The sequence below is a fragment of the Mobula hypostoma genome, chromosome 28 (genome assembly GCF_963921235.1).
Source record: "Mobula hypostoma chromosome 28, sMobHyp1.1, whole genome shotgun sequence".
NCBI lineage: Eukaryota > Metazoa > Chordata > Chondrichthyes > Myliobatiformes > Myliobatidae > Mobula > Mobula hypostoma.
The window spans coordinates 26,835,687-26,849,765 of record NC_086124.1 but is presented as its reverse complement, the minus strand read 5'-3'; the positions used below and the strand labels follow the sequence as shown (position 1 = coordinate 26,849,765).

General features: G+C 46.3%; 1 protein-coding gene across 1 annotated transcript in view; it reads left to right on the top strand.

Annotated features, from left to right (window-relative positions):
- huwe1 (HECT, UBA and WWE domain containing E3 ubiquitin protein ligase 1) overlaps positions 1–14,079 on the top strand; it is a 286,355-nt gene that overhangs the window by 205,162 nt on the left and 67,114 nt on the right. Inside the window, exons 55-60 of the mRNA XM_063034669.1 lie at positions 1,004–1,235; positions 2,014–2,192; positions 3,109–3,198; positions 4,999–5,153; positions 5,634–5,694; positions 9,296–9,403. Of these exons, the coding sequence (XP_062890739.1) occupies positions 1,004–1,235; positions 2,014–2,192; positions 3,109–3,198; positions 4,999–5,153; positions 5,634–5,694; positions 9,296–9,403 (825 nt within the window). The remainder of the gene's footprint in view (positions 1–1,003; positions 1,236–2,013; positions 2,193–3,108; positions 3,199–4,998; positions 5,154–5,633; positions 5,695–9,295; positions 9,404–14,079) is intronic.

The window sequence follows — 14,079 nt, the reverse complement described above, 5'->3', positions numbered from 1 at the left end:
GAATTACAATGTGAGACAGAAAATGCATGCCAAAAGGGCAATGTTGCAATAGTCATGGGGGACTTCATTATTCAGGTTGATTGGGGAAATCAGGCTGAATTCTAGGAGGGGGAATTTCTAAAGTGTATGAGATGGCTTTTTAGAGCAGCTCGTGGTTGAGCCCCTGGCAGGATCAGCTATTCTGGATTGGGTGTCGTGCAATGAACTAGAATTGATTAGAGAGCTTAAGGTAAAATAACTCTTAGGGGAAAATGATCACAATATAATTGAATTCACCCTGAAATTTGAAAAGGAGAAGCTGAAGTCAGATGTATCAGTATTACAGTGGAGTAAGGGGAATTACAGAGGCATGAGAGAGGAGTTGGCCAGAATTGATTGGAAAAGACCACGGTGGGCTGATGGCTGAGCAGCAATGGCTGTAATTTCTGAAAGCAATTTGGAAGGCACAGGCTATGTTCATCCCAAAGAGGAAGACTTATTCTAAAGGAAAGATGACACAACTGTGGCTAACAAGAGAAGTCAAAGCCAATATAAAAGCCAAAGAGAGGGCACATAATAGAACAAAGATTAGTGAAAAGTTAGAGGATTCGGAAGCTTTAAAAAACCAACAGAACACAACTAAAAAAAAGTCATTAAGAAGGTAAAGATGGAGTGGGAAAGTAAGCTAGCCAGTAATATTAAAGAGGGTACCAAAAGTTTATTCAGATACATAGTGTGAAAGAGAGGCGAGAGTAGATATCGGACCACTGGAAAACAATGCTGAAAGGTAATAACGGGGGACAAGGAAGTGGCAGATGAGCTGAATCAGTCTTCACAGTGGAAGACACTAGTAATATGGTGCAAGTTCATGGTGTCAAGGGTCATGAAGTGTGTGCAGTTACCATAACTAGAGAGAAGGTTTTTGGGGAAACTGGACTTTGTGACGCTGCATGCTCTGCAACAACGTCAGGCTGGATCAGTGAGCGGTGAGCCTGATCCTAACCACTTGTACCTCTCTCCTCAGCTGACATCCCCCCTGCCCCCGGCAACATCCCCGCCACACACCCGCTCATGGTTCGGCACGCCGATCACAGCGCCCTGACCCTGGGCACCGGCTCGTCCACCACGCGGCTGACACAAGGTATTGGGCGCAGCCAACGGGCCATCCGGCCATTCACAGCCACCAACACAGGCCACACGATCCACGTGCACTACCCCGGCAACAGGCAGCCCAACCCTCCGCTCATCCTGCAGAGGTAAGACGTCACTACCTTGGTGGTGCGGGGGAGGAGGTGTGTGATTTGTTATTTCCTTGTGCTTTTCGGTACTTTTAACGAACTAAAGATTTTTAAAGATTTGCTTTAATTGTCACGTGTACATCAGAACGCACAGTGAATATATAAGGATGTGCTGGAGGCAGCCAGCCCGCAAGCGTCAGCACAGTTCCAGCCCACAGCTCACTAACCTTAACTCCATACGTGTTTGGAATATGGGAGGAAACCGGAGTACTCAAGGGAAACGCGTACAGTCGCAAGGAGAATATACAAACACCTTGCAGACAGTGGTGAGAATTGAACTCCGATGGGTGATTGTTGGCACTATAAAGTGTTTCTTAAAGACTATCATGAATCCTGGAATTCATTGCCACAGATGACTTTGGAGGCCAGAGCACTGGGTATATTTAAAGTGGCGGATGATAGGTTCTCAGTTAGTAAGGGTGTCATAAGTTGTGGAAGAAGGAAGCAGAATGGGGTTGGGGAAGCCCTGATGGAATGACTGCACACACTCGATGAGCCAAATTGTCTAATTCTGCTCTTTGTCTCTTGGTCTTTGTCAGGGGTTCCCAACTTTTATTTTTAATGGCATGGATCCTTACCATTAACCAAGGGGGCCGTGGATCCCAGTTTGGGAACCCCTGGTCTCTGGTCTCGTGAAGTCCATGCAGTATTGATGCTGTGACTGGTGCATGAATCAGTCCACAACCAAAAGCTATCCCCCATACCGGTGTCCTACTGACAAGCATCTCTCCTTCAGGTTGCTTGGGCCCTCAGCAGCCGCAGACATCCTCCAGCTGAGCAGCAGCCTGCCCCTTCAGAGCCGCGGCCGTGCCCGCCTGCTGGTGGGCAACGATGACGTGCACATCATCGCCCGTTCAGACGATGACCTCCTTGATGACTTCTTCCACGATCAGACGACTACAACCAGCCAAGCAGGTAAAGTGCCCATCCGGAAGGGTGCAGGGTGTGCATGGGCCATTTCGGAGCCTCGCCCTCAGCTGCCTGTCTCCTGGCCATTGCTGCCGCAAGACCACAGGCATCCGAATCTGGTTCATTGTTATTAACATAATGTGAGATTCGTTGTTTAGTGACAACAGTACAGTGGAATAGATAAAAAATATCATTTATAATAAGAATAGTGCAAAAAGAGCAAAATAGAGAGGTGGTGTTCATTTGTTCATGGGCCATTCAGAAATCAAATGGCGGAGGGAAAGAAGTTCTTTCCTAAAAATGCAAGTTGGCAGGTAGTAGGTCAATCCAGGTGAGGGGAAAAGCAGGAGGGGTGGGGGGGGGCGTGAGAGGAGATGGATTTATGTGAGAAGCTGAGAGGTGAAAAGGAAAATATCCAGTGGGAGATGACAGTCGACCTTGGATTGGAGGGGAGGAGGTGGGGAACTAGAGGAAGGAAGGTGACAGTGATAGGCAGGTACTGGGGCAACAGAGATGAGGTCAAACAAAAGCAGGAGGAAGTGGTTACAAGATGTGAAAAGAAATCAATGTTGATATTTAAATAAATCATACAAAAAGAAGGAATAGTGAGGTAGAGTTCATGGGTCATGGACCATTCAGAAATATGCCAATGGGGAAAAAACTGTTCCTGAATTGTTGAATGTTGGTCTTCAGGTTCCAGTATCACCTCCCCAATGCTGGCAATAAGAAGAGGGCAGGTCTTGGATTGTAAGGGTCTTTGATGATGGAGCCTTGCCTTGAAAGGAAAGGTGCCTTGTCCTGGATTTCTGTTGTAGCAAAGATGAGTGTCCCCTTTGCCCTTGCAGAGTTTGCTCCGGGTGGTAATGGGTTTCAGCGCTTTGCTTCCATTGGCATCAGGACTGTGACACTGTCTTTTGTGCAGGTACGTTATCCAGCATCCCAACGGCGCTGACCCGCTGGACTGAAGAGTGCAAAGTACTGGACGCTGAGAGCATGCATGACTGCGTGGCGGGTGAGTAGATGTGAGAGAAAGTGGATATGGATTTTTCACAGTAGGCATATTTAAGGAGCTGATCTCATTCAGTCACACACGCTCTCACGTGCACAGAGACACAGTTTAAAGTTCAGAGTAAGTTTATCATCAAAGTACGTATATGTCGATTATCGGCACCCAATTGCCCATCATTGAGAACATCTACCATAAACGCTGCCTGGGCAGGGCAAAAAGCATTATCAGGGATGCATCTCACCCTAACTTAGACTTCTTACTCTCCTCCCATCCGGTAGGCGCTACAGGAGCCTCCGCTCCCACACCAGCAGGCATAGGAAGAGCTTCTTCCCCGAGGCTTAACACTGCTGAACCTCTCATCACAGCACTAAGCAGTATTGCATCCATATTGTACTGTCTCTAGTACTTTTATATTCATGTGCTGTAGCACTTTTCGCAGTTATTTTGTGAATAACACTATTCTTTGCATTTCTGGTCCGATGCTAATTGCATTTCATTGGCTTTCTATCTGTACTCGGCGCAATGACAATAAAGTTGAATCTAATCTAATCGAATATGTCAGCATATACAAGCCTCAATTCATTTTCTTGCAGGAATACTCAACAAATCTGTAGAATAGTAACTATAATAATCAATGAAAGATCGCCCAACAAGGGTGTTCAACCAGAATGCTGAAGAAAATATGCAATAGCAATAAGAAGAAACAATAATATAAATAATAATCAGTGATGGGCAAGCGAAGGTATCCCCTTTGGTTCAAAAGCCTGATGTTTGAGGAGTAATAACTGTTCCTGAACCTGGTGGTGCGAGACCTGAGGCGGCTTTACCTTCTTCCTGATGGTAGCAATGAGAGGAGAACATGGTCTGGTGGGAGTGGGGGGATTGTCCCAGATGATGGATGCTGCTTTCCTCCAACATTTCATGCAGATGTGCTGAATGGGAGGCAGCTTAATTACTGGTCGCAAGAAATGGTTCAGTTCAAGTTTATTGCCATGGGCATATATACCCAAGGTAGAGATGCCTTGAAAATTGGCTTTTTGCAACAGCGTCACAGTATATTACAAACATAAGTTAACCTCATCTTCACATAAACACAACAAAATAAACATAATGACTTCAACGTAAGATTGACAGAGGAAAAGTTATCTAGTCCATGGCAGTGTTAGAGTTTTTCAGGTTGGTTGAGGACCCTGATGTCAGTGGGGAAGGAGCAGTTGCTAAATCTTGGTGGGACTTATCAGGCTCCTGTACTCCCTGCGTTGAGTCAGTGCCTTTGATTTGATGGCAGAAGCAAGCAAAAGCAGGCTGTTCCTTTTGATGGGTGTGCTTGAAGGCATCAGCCTGCACTGGGATTCATTATCACAGACAGCTGTGGAGCTTAAGTCATTGGGTGCATTTAAAGCAATGGTTGACGGGTGCTTGATTAGTAAGGGTGTTAAAGGTGACAGGGAGAAGACCGGGGAATGGGGTTGAGAGGGATAAATCAACCATGATGGGATGACAGAGCAGACTCAATGGGCTGAATGGCCTAATTATGCTCCTGCGTCTTATGGTCTAAAAATAGGTGAAGTGATGGGCAGGTAGAAGTTATTACAGGGAAATGAGACTTATGGTTATGGTTCAAGCCCATAGCAACATTGTTGCAGATCTGGCCTTCTGGGTGACTGCTCTTTAAGGTAAAGCGGGTCTAAGGGTGGAAAGCTGCCCTCCCTCGGTACTGGAGTTAAGTGGACAAGGTATCAAACTGAGCCAGTGTACGGTACTGACTGGGGCTGAACTCCCTCTCCCTCTCCATCATTGCAGTCGTGAAGCTGCCCATCATCCAGCACTTGGAGTCATTGCGCGACGAGGAGCTGGAGGAGCGGAGGGAGAAACGCCGGAAACAGCTGGCTGAAGAGGAGGCCAGGAGGGAGGAGAAGGCCAAGGAAGAGAAGGAGAACAAGGAGCAGAATGCACCAGTGAGTAGCGTGGGTCGGAGTGAGAGAGAGAGATGGGATCCCCACCTTACAGGAAGAGTTGGTCTCTGTGCCAGCAAGGCAAGTGGGGAAACCGGTAACCTTTGAGGTCTGGTTTCTTCCCACATTCCGGTTCGATTTCCACAGCTGTCTGTAAGGGGTTCGCACGTTCTCCCCGTAACCATGTGGGTTTCCTCTGGGTGCCATAATTTCCTCCCACATTCCAGTTTAATTCCCACCGCTGTCTGTAATGAGTTTATTCGTTCTCCCTGCGACTGCATGAGTTTTTTATGGGTGCTACGATTTCCGCCTATATTCCCATCACTGGGAAAGGTTGAATGCAGACTCAAAGTACTACAAGTCAGAACCACGCCCTTCTAACCATCTTGTCCCTGCTAAACTGTTATCCACGTGTATGTGCGCATGCGCTCATTTCTTTGGTTTCTCCTGCACTAATACGGCTTTCCCTCACTGTTTACCAAGCAGGTTACTGGTTCCACTGGAGCTGCCAACTCGTCTGCTCAAGGTGACAAGAATCAAACAGGTTTGTTCCTGTGCAGCCTGCACCTTCGAGTATTCGTTTTCTGTATACTTGAGATTTCAGTGAAGGCGGTGTGCAGGCAGGCAGAGAGTGGAGATGGTAAGGGATTAGATGTTATCAGTAGCCATGCTATTATCGGCATTGCCCACACAGAACCACAAACTGAAGGCTCAATCAACACTAAAAGAGAGATCATATGTCCAGGGCAGGTACACATTAAGAGTTCCACTTCATCTGTGCTGCCATATCGCATATAATTGGGGCAGAGGTGACCTAAGTTAAGCTCTCTCTCTCCCATCCCACCACACACTCCCAGGGTCAGACACAGAATGAAGCTCCCTCTACACCATCCCGTCACTCACTCCCCAAGTCAGAGTGAATCTTTCCCTGCATGGTCCCATCACATCCTTCCGAGGCCAGACACAGAGTGAAGCTCCCTCCACACCGTCCCATCACACACTCCCGGGGTCAGACACAGAGTGAAGCTCCCTCCACGCCGTCCTGTCACACTCCCGGGGTCAGACACAGAGTGAAACTCCCTCCATACTTCCCCATCCATGCAACTGAGAATAAAAAACAGAAAATACTTGACGCATTCATACTTGACACAAACAGAAACATGTAAATTTTAATATTTAAGAATGTCAGTCAGAACAGAGACACTGATTGTTTCCAGCACTTTGTTTTCGTTTGGAGTTTCCAGATCTCTAGTTTCAATTTTTCAACTTGGAGCAATCAGTTATGTATAGATCTTCAGATGAAGAAGTGACTGCAGGAATTGGGCTTGGTGTACCGGCCTACAGATGTGCCCCTCTGGTGATGAGGCTGTAGTGTCCTGATTGAAAACTAGAGAACACTCTGCATCCTGTTTCTATAAGCCAGTTGTAAGGTTCAAAGCAGTGCAGTGAGTAGAAAAATCAAGAAGAATGCAGTGTGCTGCCCACAAAAGAAATGATTGGAACTCTGAATATGTTATAACAATAAACTTTTTCTCTGTTGACTTGTTTGTTTAAGTTCTAAGCGTTCAGTCCACGTGGAGATGGAACAAATGCCCTTTGGAATGAGGTAGTAGGTTGTATAGTTTTAGGGTCATACCCGATCTTGGAGTTAACTATACAATCTACTGTCTTTCCCACGGTGGCAAGGCTGGCTTCCCGCAGGACGTAACGTTTCCGCTCTCGCTGACGGAAAGGATCCATGTGCCGGCTGGGGTTACTACTCTGGTTTGACTGTCTTGGCGGGTGGGGGGGGCACGGGGGGGCACCATGTGAAAGCTGGCTAATTCCTTGCTCCATCCACCCTCTCGAGCAGGTTCCACTCAGACTAGGCAGTAGAACGCAAAACCATACAGCACAGCTCGTGTTATTGTGCTGACCTTTTAACCTACTCCCAGATCAATCGACCCTGTCCCTCCTTCATAGCCTTCCAGTTTTCTTTCCTTTATGTGTCCATCGAAGTGCCTCTTAAATGCCTCTAATGTGACTGCCTTTCCCACCACCCCTGGCAGAGTGCCCCCACACTCACCACTTAATATTTTTTCTGAATCAACCTCTTGACATCCCTCCCCCCCCCAATACTTTCCACCAACCACTTTAAAATAATGACTCCTGCTATTAGCTATTTCTGCTCTGGGAAAAAGTCTGGCTATCCACTCGATCTATACCTGTTTATATCTTGTACATATCCATCAAGTTGCCTCTCGTCCTTCGCTCTATAGCAGGGGTCCACAGATGCCTCGGTTAATGGTGGGGCTCCATGGTATAAAAGAGGTTGAGAAGCCTTGTTCCAATGAGAACGGCCCTTGGTCGCTTCACCTTTCCTTATAAGACATGCTCTTTAATCCATGGAGCGCCCTGGTAAAATGCCCTGGGGGCTTATCTATCAATGTATAGAGTAGGTTATTATTAAATCCAGTCAGGGGATGAGGAGAAGTCTCTTCACTCAGCTACATACATGAGGTATGGTATCACGGTGATTGGATGATGTCAGTGGCCCAAGTGGATCAAAGTAAGGAAGCCCTCTGCATGCAAGAGAGGTGGTAGATCAGGGAGTGGGGAGGTTCGTAGAAGCAAATGTTGGAGCAGAGTACCTCATCGGCTTTGTGACTGCTCTTCTGCATTCGCCTGGTTGTGGAGCCCTCCAGCCCTCCATGGCGGATCCCAGCAGAAGATGGAAGTTTCTGCGACGACCAGAGGCGAGTTGAGCATCAGGATCGCCATTGCCCTCGGAGCAAGGGAGGCATGTTCAATATGCTCTGGCATGCTGAGGTAGTAGGTTGTATAGTTGTAGGGCGGTGATTCCCCACTTTTCGTTTTGCCCTGTTTGGAGATAACTATACAACCTACTGCCTTCCTCGCTGAGCAGTCAGGCAGCTGGCAAGCCCACCCTTGGACCAGCTAATGGTTGACATTAGTACCGACATGATGAGTTTGTAAAAATGGATCAGTTGTCATTGAATGAGATGCTATTTCAGAGCTGTGGAAAAGTGTGAAGGCACTTTGCCCTCTGGTGTTTGCGCTGTTGTGTCTATGTTCATTCTAAGGATCTGCAGTTGGAGTTGGACAGAGTGAAGCTCCCTCAACACTGTCCCAATCACACATTTCAGGGGCAGACACAGGGTGAAGCTCCCTCCACATCATCCCATCATACATTCCCAGGGCCAGACAGAGTGAAGCTCCCTCCACATAATCCCATCACACACTCCTGGGGTCATACATAGAGTGAAACTCCCTCCACACTATCCCATCACACACTCCTGGAGTCAGGCGCAGAGTGAAGCTCCCGCTACTCAGTCCCATCACACACTCCTGGGGTCAGGCGCAGAGTGAAGCTCCCGCTACTCAGTCCCATCACACACTCCTGGGGTCAGGCGCAGAGTGAAACTCCCTCCACACTATCCCATCACACACTCCTGGAGTCATACATAGAGTGAAACTCCCTCCACACTATCCCATCACACACTCCTGGAGTCAGGCGCAGAGTGAAGCTCCCGCTACTCAGTCCCATCACACACTCCTGGGGTCAGGCGCAGAGTGAAGCTCCCGCTACTCAGTCCCATCACATACTCCTGGGGTCAGGCGCAGAGTGAAGCTCCCGCTACTCTGTCCCATCACACACTCCTGGGGTCAGGCGCAGAGTGAAGCTCCCGCTACTCAGTCCCATCACACACTCCTGGGGTCAGGCGCAGAGTGAAGCTCCCGCTACTCAGTCCCATCACACACTCCTGGGGTCAGGCGCAGAGCTCCCTCTACGCAGCCCCATCCTATGGGCCCAATGCAGAGAGAGTATGTATTAGCAGCGGGATCAAGTTCCAAATGCAGGTTAATGAAAAACACAACAGAGTACAGCACAAAGTAAATCTTGAGGCTCACTCAGAACAACAGTGATGAATGGGTTGATGGATTTTAATTGCTGAACACAGCTCAGAAGCAGAGATCTTATCTGTCAACTGTCAGTGTTCCTCATTATACGTGACCATTCAGCACCAACCTTTCTATTCTCTGAATGGCCAAGTTCTTGCATGTTTCATTATTCCGATTGGCCCTCGCCTGCTGCCTGCTGCCTTGTAACGACTTCTGAGCCTGTCTCTCTTCCATCCGCCCAGGCATGTGCTCCAGCGCTTTGTCAGCCACGAACGAAGCCATCAGCAACATCGCTGCCTCGATCGCGGAAGCCGCACTGGAGGCCATGAGGACCCACGGCCAGTTAGCAGGTGAGTGCGCCTCTGAGGTACCTGTCTCTCCTCTGTCAGGGTGCAGAATCTGTGCAAAGGAGTTAAATGGGACTCAATTTGCTCCCTGCCAGTTCTCCCAGTAGAGTTTGATAGCACAGGGCCTCTATGCAGACCTTATCAAGCTATACACCAACTAAACAGGAGCTTTGGCCCAACTCATCCATGTCTATTTACACTAATCTGTTTGCCCACATATTCTTTTTTATTCAAGTATCGCATCAAATGTCACAGAATACTACAGGACAAAAACAGATACTTTTGCCCAATTGGTCCATGCTGACCTGATCTACCTGCATCCTGGCCATATCCCTGAAACTGTCTCATCCATGGACCTTCCCAGACTTCTCTTAAATGTTACAATGCAGCTTGCGTCCATTGTTTCTGCTGGTAGTTCATTCCATCCTCTGAAATTGTTTTTCCCCCCCCGGTTCCCTTTGAATTTGCCACCTTTCACCTACATCCAGGTTTCCCAACCTGCAGTCTACATGCCTCCTGGTTAATGGTAGGAGTCCATGGCATTAACTAAAGGTTTGGATCCCCTGCTGTCACCCAACCTGAGGGAGAAATGGTCTGGATGTATTCATTATATTCCCATCATACGGACTGAGTACAGGCCATGTAGAGACGGTAATTTTATTTCCCTCCGCTATTGCATCTGACAGCTTGTTCCTGATAATCACAATCCTTTATGTGGAAAATCTTGTCCATCAAATCTCCTTTAAATTTCTCCTCTCCCCCCCCCACCAAACTGTATCCTCCAACTGGAGACGCCCCTCCCCGCGGGACAAAGACCAACTATCTACATCCTCACCAACCTCCATGCAGTAGTAGTGAACCTTTTTGAGAGCCTGTGCACAAATTGGCAATAAATTTCTTTGAAAAAGAAATTCTGTCACACCATGGTAATTCTCAGCAGAGATTATTATTGATTAATAAGTTAGCAAAAATAATTATGGGCTGTTTCTTCAGGAAACAGGATGAATTCTATTACTTAATTATGTGTATTCATTATTTTGCTATTAATAAAAGTATAACAAAGGCAGATTGAAATTACTGGGGCATTTTAGTAAACCTGTACAAAAATTATTAATAATCTTTTTAAAGGAATTGAAAACTAACAATTTCTAAATTCTTATAACCATCGTGATTAAATATATAATCGACATAATTATCAGAACCATTTGCTATCCAAATACTGCAAGTATTTAAAAACATATCATCCAACATCATGTGATCTCTCGACTCTCTGGCTTGTGCCAAACAGGCCTGAGACGTTTCCGGTGAAAGCTTCTCACTGCTCTCGGGTTGTAAAACATCATTCACAGCTTCTTTCAACAGAAAAGATAATGATAAAGGTACCTTTTTTTTGTGGGTGGGGCGTAAAGAACTGAGGGGCAGCAATGCATGTCATGTGTCGACAAATTTTACACATGCCATGGGTTCACCACCCCTGCGTAAGGTCACCAAGAAGAATAAAACGCAGTCAATCCAACCTCTCCTTTAAAGTAAAGCACTCCAATCCAGGCAGTGTCTCAATGAATCTCAATTGCTACCGCCACCTTCCTCCATGCAGAGCAGGAATTCCAAACCTTTTTTATGCACCAATACCATTAAGCAAAGGGTCCGTAGAGTTCAGGTCGGGAACCTCTGCTGTAGAATGGCCAGAACTGTATGTGCTACTTCTGCCCCTAGAGTACAGGCCGAGGCTCAGACTAGTGTATCACGGCTGTGTCCTTGGGCTTCCTCAGCATAGAAAACATCCACTCTGTTGATGCCTTTCAAAAATCAACAGGTTTCAGTGAGATCTCCTCCTTATTCTTCTGAATTCTATTACATAGAAACATACATAGGAAATAGGTGCAGGAGTAGGCCATTCAGCCCTTCGAGCCTGCACCGCCATTTATTATGATCATGACTGATCATCCAACTCAGAACCCTGCCCCAGACTTCCCTCCATACCCCCTGATCCCCATAGCCACAAGGGCCATATCTAACTCCCTTTTAAATATAGCCAGTGAACTGGCCTCAACTGTTTCCTGTGGCAGAGAATTCCACAGATTCACCACTCTCTGTGTGAAGAAGTTTTTCCTAATCTCGGTCCTAAAAGGCTTCCCCTTTATCCTCAAACTGTGACCCCTCGTTCTGGACTTCCCCAACATCGGGAACAATCTTCCTGCATCTAGCCTGTCCAATCCCTTTAGGATTTTATACGTTTCAATCAGATCCCCCCCTCAATCTTCTAAATTCCAACGAGTACAAGCCCAGTTCATCCAGTCTTTCTTCATATGAAAGTCCTGCCGTCCCAGGAATCAATCTGGTGAACCTTCTTTGTACTCCCTCTATGGCAAGGATGTCTTTCCTCAGATTAGGGGACCAAAACTGCACACAATACTCCAGGTGTGATCTCACCAAGGCCTTGTACAACTGCAGTAGTACCTCCCTGCTCCTGTACTGGAATCCTCTTGCTATAAATGCCAGCATACCATTCGCCTTTTTCACTGCCTGCTGTACCTGCATGCCCACTTTCAATGACTGGTGTATAATGACACCCAGGTCTCGTTGCACCTCCCCTTTTCCTAATCGGCCACCATTCAGATAATAATCTGTTTTCTTATTTTTGTCACCAAAGTGGATAACTTCACATTTATCCACATTAAATTGCATCTGCCATGAATTTGCCCACTCACCCAACCTATCCAAGTCACTCTGCATCCTCTTAGCATCCTCCTCACAGCTAACACTGCCACCCAGCTTCGTGTCATCCGCAAACTTGGAGATGCTGCATTTAATTCCCTCATCCAAGTCATTAATATATATTGTAAACAACTGGGGTCCCAGCACTGAGCCTTGCGGTATCCCACTAGTCACCGCCTGCCATTCTGAAAAGGTCCCGTTTATTCCCACTCTTTGCTTCCTGTCTGCTAACCAATTCTCTATCCACATCAATACCTTACCCCCAATACCCTGTGCTTTAAGTTTGCACACTAATCTCCTGTGTGGGACCTTGTCAAAAGCCTTTTGAAAATCCAAATATACCACAACCACTGGTTCTCCCCTATCCACTCTACTAGTTACATCCTCAAAAAATTCTATGAAATTCGTCAGACATGATTTTCCTTTCACAAATCCATGCTGACTTTGTCCGATGATTTCACCGCTTTCCAAATGTGCTGTTATCACATCTTTGATAACTGACTCCAGCAGTTTCCCCACCACCGACGTTAGGCTAACCGGTCTATAATTCCCCGGTTTCTCTCTCCCTTTTTTAAAAAGTGGGGTTACATTAGCCACCCTCCAATCCTCAGGAACTAGTCCAGAATCTAACGAGTTTTGAAAAATTATCACTAATGCATCCACTATTTCTTGGGCTACTTCCTTAAGCACTCTGGGATGCAGACCATCTGGCCCTGGGGATTTATCTGCCTTCAATCCCTTCAATTTACCTAACACCACTTCCCTACTAACATGCATTTCGCTCAGTTCCTCCATCTCACTGGACCCTCTGTCCCCTACTATTTCTGGAAGATTATTTATGTCCTCCTTAGTGAAGACAGAACCAAAGTAATTATTCAATTGGTCTGCCATGTCTTTGCTCCCCATAATCAATTCACCTGTTTCTGTCTGTAGGGGACCTACATTTGTCTTTACCAGTCTTTTCCTTTTTACATATCTATAAAAGCTTTTACAGTCAGTTTTTATGTTCCCTGCCAGTTTTCTCTCATAATCTTTTTTCCCCTTCCTAATTAAGCCCTTTGTCCTCCTCTGCTGAACTCTGAATTTCTCCCAGTCCTCAGGTGAGCCACTTTTTCTGGCTAATTTGTATGCTTCTTCTTTGGAATTGATACTATCCCTAATTTCTCTTGTCAGCCACAGGTGCACTACCTTCCTTGATTTATTCTTTTGCCAAACTGGGATGAACAATTGTTGTAGTTCATCCATGCAACCTTTAAATGCTTGCCATTGCATATCCACCGTCAATCCTTTAAGTGTCATTTGCCAGTCTATCTTAGCTAATTCACGTCTCATACCTTCAAAGTTACCCCTCTTTAAGTTCAGAACCTTTGTTTCTGAATTAACTATGTCACTCTCCATCTTAATGAAGAATTCCACCATATTATGGTCACTCTTACCCAAGGGGCCTCTCACGACAAGATTGCTAATTAACCCTTCCTCATTGCTCAAAACCCAGTCCAGAATAGCCTGCTCTCTAGTTGGTTTCTCGACATGTTGGTTCAAAAAACCATCCCGCATACATTCCAAGAAATCCTCTTCCTCAGCACCTTTACCAATTTGGTTCACCCAATCTATTAAACTTGGTGAAATCAGTCTAGAATTTAGGCTTCGTGTTCAGATGTTGCAGAATCCCATCTGGTTCATGAATGATCTGGCTTCCAGGAAGATCATAGAACAATACAGTACAGCACAGCACAGGAACAGACAAATCAAAAAGCAATCTAATGAATCCCTTTTGCCTACACAATGTTCATGCCCTTCCATTTCCTTAAGACCATATAATATAGGAATAGAATTAGGTAGTTTGGACTTTTGAGTCTGCTTTGTCACTTCTTCATGGTTGATCCATTTTCCTCTCAAACCCAATCTCCTGCCTTCTCCCCTTATCCTTTCCCCTTCCCCTTCATGCCCTAACTAATCAA